Source organism: Colossoma macropomum, unplaced genomic scaffold (genome assembly GCF_904425465.1).
Source record: "Colossoma macropomum unplaced genomic scaffold, Colossoma_macropomum, whole genome shotgun sequence".
NCBI lineage: Eukaryota > Metazoa > Chordata > Actinopteri > Characiformes > Serrasalmidae > Colossoma > Colossoma macropomum.
The window spans coordinates 7,332,711-7,348,011 of record NW_023494788.1 but is presented as its reverse complement, the minus strand read 5'-3'; the positions used below and the strand labels follow the sequence as shown (position 1 = coordinate 7,348,011).

Sequence of the window (15,301 nt, the reverse complement as noted above, 5' to 3'; positions counted from 1 at the left end):
TGTGTGGTTTCATGTATAATTCATTTATTACGTGTCATTTTCTAACCTCTCTTTATACTGTAGAATCAAACATTTCTGTGCAACAACTTCGCTTTCACCACAAGACCAAACTGGCAGCCCTGTATTGTGTCTCATAAAAAAAGCAGTTCAGGCTGAAACACGCCTTATAACTTCAGTATAAAGGGGCGGGGCTAAACTGATGTATGTCAGTGAGTTGGTATTTGTGATGTCATAAAAACAAATAATGTCAAAACAGGCTTTAACAATATTTACATACTACATCAAACTTTTCTTTTAAAAGTGAGGAAAGTGCAGTTTTCCATAATATGAGCCCTTTAAGCTTTAAAAAGCTTCTTCATGCCCAGATATTACATTTACAAAACTGGTTGTTTTCATTCACTGGAAGGTTCTTTAATGAACGAAAAGCAGTTTTTATGGCTTTGCTACAAAGAAGCCTTTTTGACACCTTTTTAAAAGGTGCAGTATGTTTTGTTGTGATGGCTGAGACTAGACTCTTACATCAGTAAATGAGACCCTGCACTGATAAAAAAATACTGATAACAAAATCATTCTGTTAAAGATTACCTGCTGTCTCAGACCTTATCGCTGACCTTCACAGTGACATTTCATCTGGATCTAAAGATAAATAACCATGATGTTCCAAACAGAGGTCACGGGAGGGGTGTACAGGACTTTCTATTTATAATCCCATATAATCAAATGAAAGAGTTTGATGTAATACGTCCATAGCTGAAAACTAAGCTACAAAGTTTTGATTTCCTTGCTTTCATGATGTCACAAAAGCCAACACATTTACATACATCAACCTATTCAGCCTTTTGAGTGAGGCACAACACAGAGCAGCCAATCAGAACAGAGCTCATTTACATATACCAGTATATATTTAGATATACAGACAAATTACGGCTGTTTGGTCTGACAAAGCCTTAAAAACATCACAATTGGACCTCAGGAAATGAAATAAAATATCAGAAAAATGAAGAATATGGGCCCTTTAAATGTTACATAAGCAGGTTTGTGCTGGCTCAGTGATCAGAGGGCTTGAATCTGAACACGGTCACCAAGAGTGACCTGCACCAGGACACATACAAGGCCCTGAATGTGAACCAGGGAACATGTTAGAAGAACAGACCTGTGTTGCTGTGTATACAGTGAGTTACTAATGTATTGAATACACTTACCTTTTACCATACTGTGCAAAACTCAGAGACCCCCTTTTCATTTATTTAATTCCAGTCAAAAGGGCCATTAAGGACAAGTTATTCATTTTTCAACATCAAGAAAAAGCGGAAAACATAAAAAAAACAATACACAGAATCCATAACAACTAAATATAATATCAACTTTTTCAGTATTTAATGTTTATATTTATCTTTAGTACAGCTTTATTATTCATTCTTTTCAGTTGACTCACTTTCAGTTTTCAAAGAAATCTGCAGGGATATTTTTCCACACATCCGAAGTTCAGCCTTAGAAGTTGCATTTTCTGCACAGGTCTGAACTTTGGGGTGGTCTGTTGTTCTGGCAACACTAGCGGCTTCTTTGTTTGACGTGTCTGTCTCCTTTCTCAGTAAGAGCTTCTTAACAGCTACACATCCTTTCAGACCCAGAGTGCTGAGTTGTCTTCTCACAGTGGAAGGATGGACAGAAACACCTGTGGATGTTTTCAGATCTGAAGCAGCTTGATTTTCTCCTCTCTCTCAAAGATGAAAGCTTTAAGTGCTGTTTATCTGATGGGGACAGTTTTGGTGTCTATCAGGGTCTTGTATAGTTGTTAAGGGCTTCATTTTCTCTAAATCATTTGGAAACTGCCTTATCTTCCCTTTTTTCTTTCTTTTCTTTCTTTCTTTTCTTTCCCACTTTCTCATTTTTGTGTGAGTGGATTATATCTAGTCTCCTAAGAAATCTCCTGTAGCCTTTTTAGATGCACATGAGAAAGACGTCGGCAGCTGAGGTGAGTTTGTGTTAATGTTAGTGTCTCTATGAAGGGGAACATAATGTCAGCGAATCCTTTGGGAACAACTTAGGTCAGGAAGGCACAGCTACATTGAATTGGTTTGGAAGAGTGAAAGTGGCAGTAGGGTGCAAAAAAGAGAGGGTGAATTAAATAATAAACCAAATGATTTTTAAATTAGTTGTTGAGATGTTGTTCGTTGTTCACTGAAAATGAACTTTCGACTGTTTTGACTGGAAATTAAATAATCTAAAGGAATGTTTTCTGACTTTTGTACTGTAGGTGCACTTTGTATGTTACCATTTCTGACTGTAGCTCCACAATTTGTGTGCTACCATCCCGTCTACACTGTCAATGAATGAAAATGAATCACCACAGGACCACTGCTAGCTGGATATTATTTGGGTGTTGGGTGTGATCTCCCCTAAAAATGAAGAGATGATCTCCCCTAAAGAGTTTAGAGAATCACATCGTTTCTCTCCAAGCTCTATCAGAGAAAGGTGTGAAGGCCTCGGATTTGTCAACATGTCCTTGTTCACTTAGAAAGTAGGCTGGTTTGAACATTTGTGAGAATTTCCTTTTGTCTTTGTTGTACAGCAAAGCTGAGACTCATGCTTAATAGCCTGTGTTTATGGCATGGCCACCTGAGTTCTGGCATTGATGTGAATCTTTGGTCGGACATTCAAGTTCAGCACCTGGACAGCTGACAAAACCGTAAATGTGAGTAAGAAACTGGAGCAAATTCCATGTTTATGTGTTGTGACAGAGCACCAGCCAATACTTTATCCTGTTATCTTGCTCTGCTCAATGATTGCACACTTCACCCTGCACTGATATCAGCTTTGGCAAACTTTGATTCTACATGGCCAAAATCCAGCACCAGGGTGATTTCCCTACTGAGACAAACTCGATTGACCTCAGCAATTAATTACCAGATTTAGTAGGTGTGCTGAAGCAGGGAAATCACCAAGCTGTGCTGGAATCAGGCCATCCAGGATTGGAGTTAGGCAATCTTGATGTCATTTGTTTGGTGTGATAAAGTGTTGGAGTAGTAGATAATGAGTCAGCAGTGCAGTGTTTTTGAAATCGCACATTGGCCAGGGTGGACATTTATTTATACCAAACAATCTGAATAACTAGTAATTTAAAATTATGCAGTGTAAACTTTATGTTCATGCAACCTTTTCCTTGGTGAGGTGGAGCAAAAGGAGACCATGTGGCCTTCCAATTCCACTGTCTAAGTAACTAATGCCTTCCACATTGCACCAGTTCCATACAAAGCAATGGCTGGACTGCTTCCAAAAGAGATCAAAGAATTTTCCATACATCTCGCAGAGCTGTTCACCATCGCCAAGAGATAAGCATAATTAAAGTCCATCCTGTGTCGCTCATCCATCTCAAACATCTAATGTAAAAAATAATGGTCAACTCTTCTTGATACTGTCCTGACAATTAAGTATATTATAGTAGGACTGAAGCGCATAAACCTCTCCTTACAAAGATGACTGACCAATTGAGAGCTCAGTGGTATAAAAACCATCAGCACAGAGATGTGGGGAAAAAGTGATCTGGTCAGAGGAGTCATCCTTCACCATGTTCTCCACAAGTGCATGTGTGACAAATACCAAGAGAACAGGGCTGAATACTTGGCTTGGCCTGTGGTTCTGTTATGCTGTGGCTTTAACAATCACTAGACCTCAAAATGTTGAACATCTATGGGAGACTTTGGACTGTCGTGTTAGACAGAGCTATTCACCACCATCATCAAAACAACAAATAAGGCAGGATCTTTTGGGAGAATACAGTACCGTTTCAGAGACCTGTACAATCCATGCTAAGGAGCATTCAGGCTGCTCTGGTGGCTCATGGCCCAGAACCTTATTGAGACACTTTATGATAGTTTCCCTTTAATTTATCAACAGTCTGTATATAGAATATTGAGCAACTAGTGTCATTAATCCTTGTGTGGTGTTACTCAGTTTTTAAAATCAATACAGCCATAACAATTTATGTAAAAATACCAGATGTTTAAAATATCACGTGGCCATCGTAGGGTTCTCCTTTAGCAGCTGTAGCCAGTCAGCAGCCTGACCGTGTTTTCCACCCTCACACACACAAACACATATACAAACACACACACACACACACACTAACAGCAGGCCATGTAGGAGGAGAACAGAGTGAAGGACACAGCACCTCCACACTTTTATTCCCCGCGGGTTCACCCAACACCACATGTGTAATATAAATGTGTGGGGGGTGAACAGTGTGAAGACACTGAAAATGTGTTTTTTTTTATATGTTCTTCACAGAAAATGAACAAAGGCCAAGGAACCTGGGGGTGAAATAATAATAAATCGCATCATTTGTTTTTCTGTAAATATTGAAAATGGGTCCCACAGACCCCAACACCACACAATGGTTAAAAGCTTTCAAAATCTAGCAAAGCTGTATTTGGGTCTCAGGGTGTTATGCTGTGCAGTAGGCCCAGAATCATTTTGGGGGGCAATGTGTCACTATCCAGTTTTCATGGGCCTCTAAACCCATCATATTTTATGAAGGTTGATAGTGGCAGGCAGCAAAACAAAGTGAAACAAAAGTTGTGCACTCTGCTGTTCCTTGCTGTGTGCATTCAATAAAAGAGACTCCAACACAGGGGGATTTGCATGCATCGTTTTTTATTGCCTGCATTTTGGGAATGTGCTGTGTGTTGCAGGAAGATAATTCAGCAGGTTTCTTAAATGAGTAGACCATTGATGATTAAATATGTCATAAATATGGCTCTCATAATGATTTCTGTCTTGAATGTGCAGCTGTAGATCTGTCCTGCATTCCCCACAGGACTCTGTTCTGTTGCCAGCCTTCACTTTGAGGGCTCTAATCCGGTTGTGTAACCTCATTATTCAGTCCTACTCAGGAATAATCAGTCTTTATGCTTTTCTGGCTTAGTAAATCTGTTCAAAGTACCCAACTTTTGTGTGGTAGTTAGTGGGAACTGAAATCACTCTCATTATAAGACGAGATACTGGTGCTAACAGCAGGACCAGGTTGTTATGTTTGGCCACACAGTCCCACAGATAGCTTAAATCCGTGCTCATTCACTGTATAACACATGCCATGTCAACCCTATATCTTTATCCACTGTTTAACAGCTCTACTGAAAATGGCCTAGGTCATTTTTCACCATCATTTTGAGGTCATCTTCCTGGTGAGAGCATCACTAACCAGAAAATTAGCCACAGTTAGCAAAACTGATTGAATTTAAAGCTTACATGAGAGTGGGGCTCCAGAGGGGAGGAGTCTGAGTAGCAGAAACGTTCTAGTGCAGCAGTACAACAGTCACCATGCTGGGCTTTTTCATTCTTGTTTGTATTTTTGTCTGCCTCGTCTTCCTCTTCATCAGGATCCAGAGGCCCAAGAACTTTCCTCCTGGACCCCGGCCAGTGCCCATATTCGGGAACCTGTTTCAGCTGAACATTGTAAACCCTTTGAAAGACTTTGAGAGGGTACAGTACCACAGCACCAGTTGATTTCAGTTGGGTGCATTGCTTTGTTCAAATCTGTGCAGGAGTAATTGATTGACAGGTTTAGTTTCATATTTAGAATGTATACTTTTTCTGCTTGGTGTGTTATTTGTCTTCAGTTGGCTCAGCGCTATGGGAACATTTACAGCCTGTACATTGGAGGAACACCAGCAGTGGTCCTTACTGGTTTGAAGGCTGTAAAGGAAGCTCTGGTGATCAAAGCTGCAGATTTCTCGGGACGACCACAAAACCTCCTGGTCAGCCACACAGCAGAAAGGAAAGGTAAAGTCACAAATAGATACGTTTCTTGCTTTTTGTCCTGATGCTGAAAGGAATACTTGGAAATGAAAAGGTGATAGAAATTAAAGCAGATGATACAGTGGAAATTGCAAAAAAGAAGAGAAGCCAAAATCAAGAAGGATAAAGAACTTTTAAGAGAACTAATCCATGAATTTCAACGAGCTGTCAGGAAGGACAGGGACCAGCATTACAACAACATTGGTAAAGATATTGAAAATGAAAACAAACATGGAAAAACAAGAATTTTTCCAGAGGGTACATGAGATCAAAAATGAATTTCAGCCTCGAGTGGGTAAGCTGAGAGGTCAACAAATAAGTCATAACAGACAAACGAATAAAAAGGCAAACAAACATGGTAGGAATACACAGGAGGTCTCCACAATTGCCAAGACACTTTCTTGTTGATGTCAGCTACGCAGAAGAACATTCTTTGCTAGAAGACAAAGTCAGACTGACCAAAGGCAGAGGAACAAGAGATATCATTGCTGATGTACACTGGACAATCGAAAAAAGCCAAGGATTTCAAGATAAAAGTAAATGTGTTTCATTGACTACAGTGTGCTCAGGAAAATGAGTATCTCATTGTTGCAATGAGGAAGCTCTGCAATGACCAACAAACCACAGTCATGACAGAAAATGGACAAACAGACTGGTTCCACATCAGTAAAGGAGCTAGACAAGGCTGCATACTATCACATACATGTTCAACCTGAACGTGTAATAAGAGAAGAAGGAATGGAGGAAGATAATCAAGGATACAAGACAGCCGGAAGACACATTAATAACACAACATGACACTCATGCTGGAAAATCAGGAAGATCTGAAGGCCCTTATAAGGAAAGCTAAAGAACAGAGTGAAAGAAGACTTCAGCTCAATATGAATGAAGCAAAGGTTATGGCAACTGAAAAAGCTGCTAACTTTAACACTGTGAAGATGTGGAAGTTGTGGACAGCTTTTGTCTTCATGGATCCATTACTAACAACAATGGATCCAACAGCCAACGAAATGACACAGATTGGCATTTGGCAGAACAAAAATGAAGGAGCTTTAAAAGAGCTTCAAATGTAAGGATTAATCTCTATAAATAAAGATCAGAATTGTCCAGGCTGTGGTCTTTTCGGTAGTTTATTATGGATGGGGAAGCTGAACAGAAAGTTAGACAGGAAAAATATTGATGCCTTTTAACTGGTGCTGGTGAAGACTTTTAAGAGTACCTTGTACAACAAAGAAAACAAATGGATTGTTGACTAAATCAAGCCTCCTCTCTCACTCAAAGCCCAGATAACCAAACTGAAGCTCTTATTTTGGACATGTTATAAGAAGGATCAACATTCATTGGAAAAGGCCCTCATTCACCAATATCCTCCTTTTTTTCTTACATTTGTATGTCAGATTCATGGTGTTCTTAAACCACAGAATTGTTCACATCTTTGTGCTCTTGAGTGTGTGTAGATTCTGTTCTTACCTAAGAACAAACCCCAAAATATTAGCACATGTCAGAATCTTCATGAAAACTGCATAATTGGGTTTTAAGAAGAAATGTCTTCTTAAGAAAAGTTGGTGAATGAGGCCCAATGCTTGGAACAGTTGAAGGCAAAAGAGGAAGAGGATGGATAGATACAGTCAAAAGACACAAACAGCAGAAATGACACTCTGGAGAAATACAGTCCATACGGTTGCCAGGATTTAGATGTGGAATAATAATGACTATTTTAGCTGCAAATTAAATAAATGAAGAGTACTTTGAACTGTACTGTATTATAACACTTTTTATAACAGACATTCCCACAAAGAAGCGCTGAAGAAATACAGTCCAAGCCCCAGCTGAGCAACTAAAGTGCCACAAGTCAAGGAACTAAACCTCAAATGGGAACTCATCCTGGGCTGGACAGTAAAAATTAAAGAAAGTTATTAGAAAAATGAATAAAGAAATGATCTGATGATGTGAGTCTAAACTCTAAATAGAAGCAAACAGTAATCAGTGACAGAAGTCTATCAAAGTTTATCTGAAAAATAATGAGAATTAAATCTGGGCAATCTGAGCAGATTTACTCATTGAGTATTTGTTTCCTAGTGCTATTTTAAGACTATATTTAGAGGTAGTTATGTTATAACTGAAGTTTAGGGGGGAGGAACATGCCTGAAACCCATCCTTCTTCCGAAATAACGCCCTGTAAATTCACATCCTCACCTTCTGTTCTCGTGACAAAGTGTTCGCAATCCCCACCGCCACCCCATCCCCTCCCTGTTCCTCAGTTCTGCATCAGTCCTACTACAGCTACACCCTCGAGCTACATGCAGAAGCTGCCCAGAACTCCAGCCCAGAGTCTTAGAGTCCTTCACCCCCACTGCCTCGCTCAGTTAGCTACCACCACATGTTGAAGGCATGGTCTGATATATATATTGACATATTGATATTTATATATTGATATAAAGATAAGAGAATGGTAAATAATTCAATGTACTGAATGTGGCAGGTATTGTATTTCTTGATTATGATCCTGTATGGAGGGAGCATCGGCGCTTTTCCCTTATGACCCTGAGGAACTTTGGCATGGGGAAGCAGTCAATGGAGGACAGGATTCTGGGAGAGACTGAGCATCTTGTTGCACTTTTGGAGAAAAGTGCTGGTATTACTGTCGTTATACTTCAATAATTTTATTGTCTGTCTTATGAGCAAAATTTAAAAGGTGTTACATGATTTGATCTGCCAGTTTCCTGAAAGCATCTGAAAGAAAAAATTGTCCGTATGGACAAATTTAATTTCTGATACAATTAAAGTATTATAATAGATCAGTATCTACCAACCTAAAAAACAAATATTTGTACAGTAGTATATCATTACCAGTTAACAGGTATCTTCTCCGTCTAGGTGGTCCCATGGATCCTCAGACCTTATTTCATGATGCTGCATCAAATATAATCTACCTAGTTTTATTTGGCGTGCGTTATGACTATGGGGACGAGAGACTCAAGCAGTTCATCCCTCTATTTACTGAAAGTGCAAAGATCGCCAATGGACCCTGGGGAATGGTAGGACATCATAAATATTTGCATTATGGACACAGTGCTGTGGAAAAGTCAGAGACCACCATTTACCTTCATTACAGCTTTCATTCTTTTCCGGAGACTTGCTTTCAGTTTTTCAGAAATCTGCAGTGATATTCTTCCACACCTCCAGAGTTCAGTCTTAGAAGTTGGTTGCATTTGCTGCTTCTCACGATCTAAGTAATCCCAAACACTGTTGAGGTCTGGCTAGTTCACTGGGCCTCATTCACCAACTGTTCTTAAGAAGAAATTTCTTCTTAAAACTCACCTGTGCAGTTTTCATGAAGATTCTGACATTCACCAATGTTTTCTTTGTTCTTAGGTAAAAACTGAATCTACACACACTCAAGAGCACAAAGGTGTGACCAATTCAGCAGTTTAAGAACACGTCATGTATCTGATGTAGATTGTTTCTTATGACCTTTCTCAAGAACACATTTAAGAAAAAACTTAAACTGGTAAACGAGGTCCATTGTTGTGAGAACTCCAGCTGAACGTTCTCAGCGGTGTGCTTGGGGTCATTATCTCGCCATAGAATACATTTTTTTCCAATAAAATATTGTTTAGAAAATAAATAAATGAAACCGTGGTCTCTGAATTTTGCACAGTGCTGTAGAGCAATATCATTCATTAATAGTACACATAGTACGTCTTTCATAATACTAGCAGTTTATTAGTCCATTTAATAATATGACAACCAACATGTTTCATTGTCCTGCAGATCTATGATACACTTCCTGTGGTGAGAAACCTGCCCCTTCCCTTTAAGAGGTCTTTTACAATTGTCAGAATAATGAAACAGATGGTAGCAAAGATGGTCAACGAGCACAAGACAACAAGAGTACCAGAAGAGCCGAGAGACTTTGTCGACTGCTACCTGGATGAGATTGATAAGGTGTGTAAGTGGGCTGATTTTAGGATGCTTGAAAGAACTCATGTCAGTGTATTACTTCTGCCATCTTGCTATGTTTTAGGCCACTTTGTATGTATGGATGCATCTTGTTTTCAGCAGAGAGGAGATGATGATTCCTCTTTTACCGAGTCTCAGCTTTTGATGTATGTTCTGGAGCTGCACTTTGCCGGGACAGAAACCACGTCCAGCACTCTCCTTACAGTGTTCCTCTACCTCACAACGTATCCAGATGTCCAAGGTCTGATCTCTGAAACATCCACTGCATTATACACTGTCTACCAAAAGTATCTGGACACATGTAGTGCAGTGCAAATTTGCTACTGACCTGTGGCTGTGATCTCTCCAACAGTGTTCGATAATATTAAGGCAGGACAGCTATTCACTCCTCCCGTGATAATTCAACAATATCTCAGTATACATTGTCTCCAGTTGAGAAACATGTCTCTCTGTGCAGTGTCTCAGTATGCTTTGTCTTACCTCAAACTGCCTTGAGTTTTTATTTTTTCTCTTGACTCAGTAATGCTATTTCTTTCCAATTTAGTTTCTGATACTCTAAAATGGATAAGTACACTCACAGTACAAAAACTACAAAAAGATGGTTCTTCAAGGATTCTTCAGTAAGGACAATGACTCTATACAGAACCATGGACACTGAAAGAACCATTTGCATGTTTAAAGGGTTCTTCTACTGTTACAAGCTTGACATCGTAACAATAGCCAGAGCCTTTTTGGTCCTATATAGAACCCTTTTCATTAAGCATGCAAATGATTCTTTGAGTATGTAGATCCATTTTCTTTACTAAAGAACTCTTGACCATCTTTTTAAAGAGTTTTTTCAAACAAATCAGGCATCAAGATGGCTGCCACAGTTGTGAATTATGTTATGCAATGTACCTTTTAGTGTTTTTACAATATGAGAAACTACAAAAGCTAATCTATTTTAGGTTGATTAGGAAGTCAATTTGAGGCAACTGTGTGATGCTTTAGACATTTGCATGATGCTAACTGGTGCAGTAAAAGCTTGCATTATTTGTTAGCTATGCTCTTAAAAAAGATGGTGCTTTAATGGTAATTTAGGAAAGAAACTGGTCCTGTATAGAACCATGAACACTCAAAGAACATTTTGGATTATTGAAATTATTTGACAACACAAAAGAAGCAAACTTCAGACAACAAACATGTCTTAGCTGATCAACTACATTTCGTGTCAGGCTAAAATTGTGTAAAATTACTTTTTTGCCAAACTGCCGAACCATTACTCTAAATCTTGGACTGCTCAATAAGCCAGAACTTATATCCTCCTTGTGTTTCTAGAGAGATGCCAGCAGGAGATTGATGAGGTTCTGGAGGGTAACGCTCACGCCTCTTTTGAGGACAGACACAAGATGCCGTACACGCAGGCTGTGATCCACGAGTGTCAGCGTATCGCCAATACTGTCCCTTTAAGTTTGTTCCACTGCACCAGCAGAGATACTGAACTGATGGGCTACAGCATCCCAAAGGTTCCACTCACGCTATGCTCAGATTTTTCCAGATTCTTTCCTGCTTTCTATCTTTGTTCGTTTCTGTTCATTCTGCTTTTTGATCCAGGGTACTCTCATCATCCCCAACCTCTCCTCAGTGCTGAGTGAGGAAGGCCAGTGGAAGTTTCCTCATGAGTTCAATCCAGCTAACTTCCTGAATGAGCAGGGACGGTTTGAGAAGCCGGAGGCCTTCATACCTTTTTCTGCTGGTGAGAGTTTGGGAGCATGAGAAAGAACACTACAAAATAATTCACATATGATTTTCATGACACCAGTTAATAAAGTACTTCTTAATTTTTTGAAAGCTATAAGAGATCTACTTACATTGTGTAAGTTTTGCCTAGTGGTCCCTATTAGCTTTCATTTATGACAGCATTTTTGATTGAGGGATATCTTTTAAGCTTCATCTTGAGCTAAACTATGTTAATACGGATTAAACTGAAAGTTTTTATTCTTCAGAAGCTTTGGAAACCATGCCCTAATGTATATATGACAACTGTACCACCACAAAAGAGTTGCTGATGTATTCTTCATGTGCAGGGCCTCGTATGTGTCTTGGTGAAGGTCTGGCTCGAATGGAGCTCTTCCTCATCTTGGTCACTCTGCTGCGCCGGTTTCAGTTCTTCTGGCCTGAAGATGCAGGAGAACCAGACTTCACTCCTGTATATGGAATCACACTCACACCCAAACCATACAGGATGGGAGTCAGACTGAGACAGCCAGCCTGAGCAAAATAGAGTAGTTTCACTGAGTCATAATTGGTGCCATTTTAGACCAGATTACACAGATCATTTTAAAGTAACTCCAGTGGCCTTGTTTTACATATAACTATGTTTCGCACAGCAATAGAGCTGCCGCAAATAAAATGACCACATTTTAATTAAAGCAAGATTTTTTGCCTTCTTCTTTTGTGCAAAGACCAATGTGCATAGCATGACCAAGCTAGGCTGCTGCTGGTTGACCCACTTGGTCAAATTAGTCATGCTGGCACACCAGCCAAAACATCAAACTCCAGCTAAGCTAAGCTGGTCTACCAGTTTAACCAGCTTAACCAGCTTGAGAAGACCCAGCTGTCTTTTTCAGTAGGGTTCAGACTTCAGAGAAACATATGAGGATTGTTATTCTTCAAAAATAACATTTCGTCTCAGAAAAAATTCTAAAAACAATGTGTTCTTAAATGTTAATCTTCACTCATACTTGTCCTAGGCTTGATAAGCTAAGCCTCTAAAGAGGTAACTTTCAGTGATCAGTGAGTGGTGTATAATTGGAAGCTGCTAAAGCAGACAGGCTAGCTAACAAAGTTGGATTGATGTTCTCTGACTAGATGTTGCTTTAATGTTGACTCTGCCATCACTTTCAGTTCCTTTCAGACACCCAGGAATGAAAATGTCAATAACTGTGACCTGTGCTTATTTAGTCCTTGTGTGCTTAGATAGAGAACACTTACCAGCTTAAATACAAATACAAAGTGGCACAACTGTCTACCTGCCTAATTATCAGGACACAAGAGATCATTAGTTTTAATCCTGGTAATGCTACAGCGCTCTGTGGTTGGGAGTCTGGTGGTATTTTTCACTAGACAGTACAGAGCAGCATGGTGCGATGGCGACAACTGACCAATCAGTGGTTTGCACCATTATTAAATCCACCCAAACTTTCCCGCACAGTATGGTACGCTTGGTACCTCAGTGAGAAGGGTAATCAAACTGAACACGGGTACTCAGATAGAGTGCGGATCACTTGGCAGTGGAAATGACGACAAATTGTGTGATCGCAGATTGGTAACTGTACTGTACTCTCCTTGGCTGGGGGCACTGTATGATAGGGAGGTGGCCTACTGATGGGAATTGACACTGATTAGTTGGTAATAAGGTGAAACATAAAAACCAAGAAATGCCAATTTTAAGTGACAAGAAGGCAACCACAGTCATTAAAAATGTGACTTAGGAGAACTTTTGACTAAACTAAGTTGAGATAACTCAAAAAGCCTATGCCAAAAGTTGATGTAAAATTTCTAAATGATCTAATGTTTTTTTTTCTTTACATTGGACAACATGCAGATAAGGCTAATTTGTATGGAGCAGACCTAAGTAATGGATTACTTTTTTTGAATAACTACCCCAACAATGAAGATATCTATACTGACATTGATGCTAGCATTACGTACAAAGTGCTGAGCCTGTGCAGCTCTCTGTCCTGACTGAAAAAACAAACTGCACTTTTAAGAATGTAGCAACAAACTTTTTGATTGCCTCCCTTTTTATGCTTTTCTGCTGCACTTGGATTACTATTATATTTTCGCTCTCAACACCCAGAAAATCACTGTAATAGTGTCCATAATGTAGATTATCTCTTATTTACCTTGTTCACACTCGTTTTACGCAGTTGACTCATCACATAACAACATGGCATAGTCCATGACCAGGGGGTGGGGCTAAATTGAAACAACTGAAAATAATTGTTACAATCAGAAATGGCTGTATCAAAAAATGTGCGTACAGTTGTGAAAAAGTTATACGCTATAAAAACGAAATGTCTTTTTTAACATATTTGAACATACGGACATTTGATCTTCATTTTAACAATATTGAGAGATGGGTAAAATAATTAAACAGATAAAACTGAAGAAATGTCTTTAAAAAATAATTTGTAAAAAGTAATTAGTAGAAATGCAAATGTCTAAAATTAGAATCAGGTGCACCACATTTGCTGCAAATGATTAGAGCAGCATTAGAGAGGATTTTGGTGGATCTTATTTAGACCTCAGATGCTTAGTTTAGTTTGCTCTTGATTGTTGAAGTGAGTTGTATCACCATGGAGAGGTACAAAGAGCCCTCTAAGGCCTTCAGAAAGAAAGTTGTAGATGCATATGAGTCTGGGAAGGGATTTAAAAAGACCTCAAAACAATTAGAAATCAGCCGTTCCACTGTCTGGAAAATAATTTACGAGTGGAAAACATTTAAAACAACTGCCAACATGGCCAGGTCAGGCCATCTTAGAAAGTTCAGGGCAGGAGCAGACCGCAAAATGCATAAAGAAGTCTCCAACAATCCTAAAATGTCATCATGGGACCTACAGGTAGCTCTTGACACAAATTGCACAAATTTGATTTTCATGGGAGCTGTGCAAGGAGGAAATCCTAGCTATAAAAAACATCAGGATAAAACTAAAGTTTGCCAGAAAACACCCAGACAAAGATCAGGACTTCTGAAACAACGTGCTTTGGACAGATGAATTATTTGGGCCCAGTAACAGAACAGTAACAGTTGGTGCAACCCAAACACAGCATTTAAGCACAAAAATCCTCATACCAACTGTTAAACATGGAGGTTTGAACGTCATGGTTTGTCAAAGTCTGGGGCCTGGCCAGCTCTCCATCATTGACTCCACTATGAATTCTTTATTGTATCAGAGGCTGCTTGTGGAAATGTGAGACTATCTGTCCAAAAACTGAAGCTGAAGCAGAGGTGGACCATGCAACATGACAATGACCCAAAACATTCTAGTAAATCTACCAAGGCTCAAAAGGAAGAAATTAAGAGTTCTGTAATGAAGTCAAAGCCTGGATCTTAATCCCTATTGAGATGCTGTGGGGTGATTTGAAATAGGCTCTGCATGCAAGAAACCCCTCAAACATCACACAGCTGAAACAATTCTGCATGGAGGAGTGGGAAATCCCCGGTCAATGTCAGAGACTGTTAGATGGTTGTAGGAAACTAATTGAGGTTATATCAGCCAAAGATGGAAGCACCAGCTATTAGGGCATTGAATGTCCTAACCTTTTCCTCAGTAGGAATTGGCATCTTTTTGTTGAATAAATGATAAAGTAAAATTTTAAAAAGTTCTTACATCACCTTTATCTATAGATATTGTTGGAAAGAATATAAAATATTAGTATGTAAATATTTCTTGATCTATTCTAATTTGTATTTTCATTGGGGCCCTTGGCCTATGGGGTCCCTAGGCAACTGCCTACTTTTTCCAAGTGCAAAGGCCGCCCCTGGATAGAGATAACA

General features: G+C 39.3%; 1 protein-coding gene across 1 annotated transcript; it reads left to right on the top strand.

The window, feature by feature from the left end:
• Positions 1 to 5,319: 5,319 nt before the first annotated feature.
• Positions 5,320 to 12,013, top strand: LOC118806696 (cytochrome P450 2D3-like). Its single transcript, XM_036568210.1, has 9 exons — positions 5,320 to 5,481; positions 5,619 to 5,781; positions 8,279 to 8,431; positions 8,674 to 8,834; positions 9,571 to 9,744; positions 9,862 to 10,000; positions 11,077 to 11,264; positions 11,353 to 11,494; positions 11,826 to 12,013. The coding sequence occupies exons 1-9, from the start codon at positions 5,320 to 5,322 to the stop codon at positions 12,011 to 12,013; spliced, it is 1,470 nt and encodes a 489-aa protein (XP_036424103.1).
• The last annotated feature ends 3,288 nt before the right edge of the window (positions 12,014 to 15,301 follow it).

Coding starts and splice junctions, on each gene's coding strand:
- LOC118806696 (XM_036568210.1), top strand. CDS start 5,320: ATGCTGGGCTTTTTCATTCTTGTTTGTATTTTTGTCTGCCTCGTCTTC. Junction 5,782..8,278: donor CCACACAGCAGAAAGGAAAG/GTAAAGTCACAA, acceptor TGAATGTGGCAG/GTATTGTATTTCTTGATTAT. Junction 8,432..8,673: donor ACTTTTGGAGAAAAGTGCTG/GTATTACTGTCG, acceptor TTCTCCGTCTAG/GTGGTCCCATGGATCCTCAG.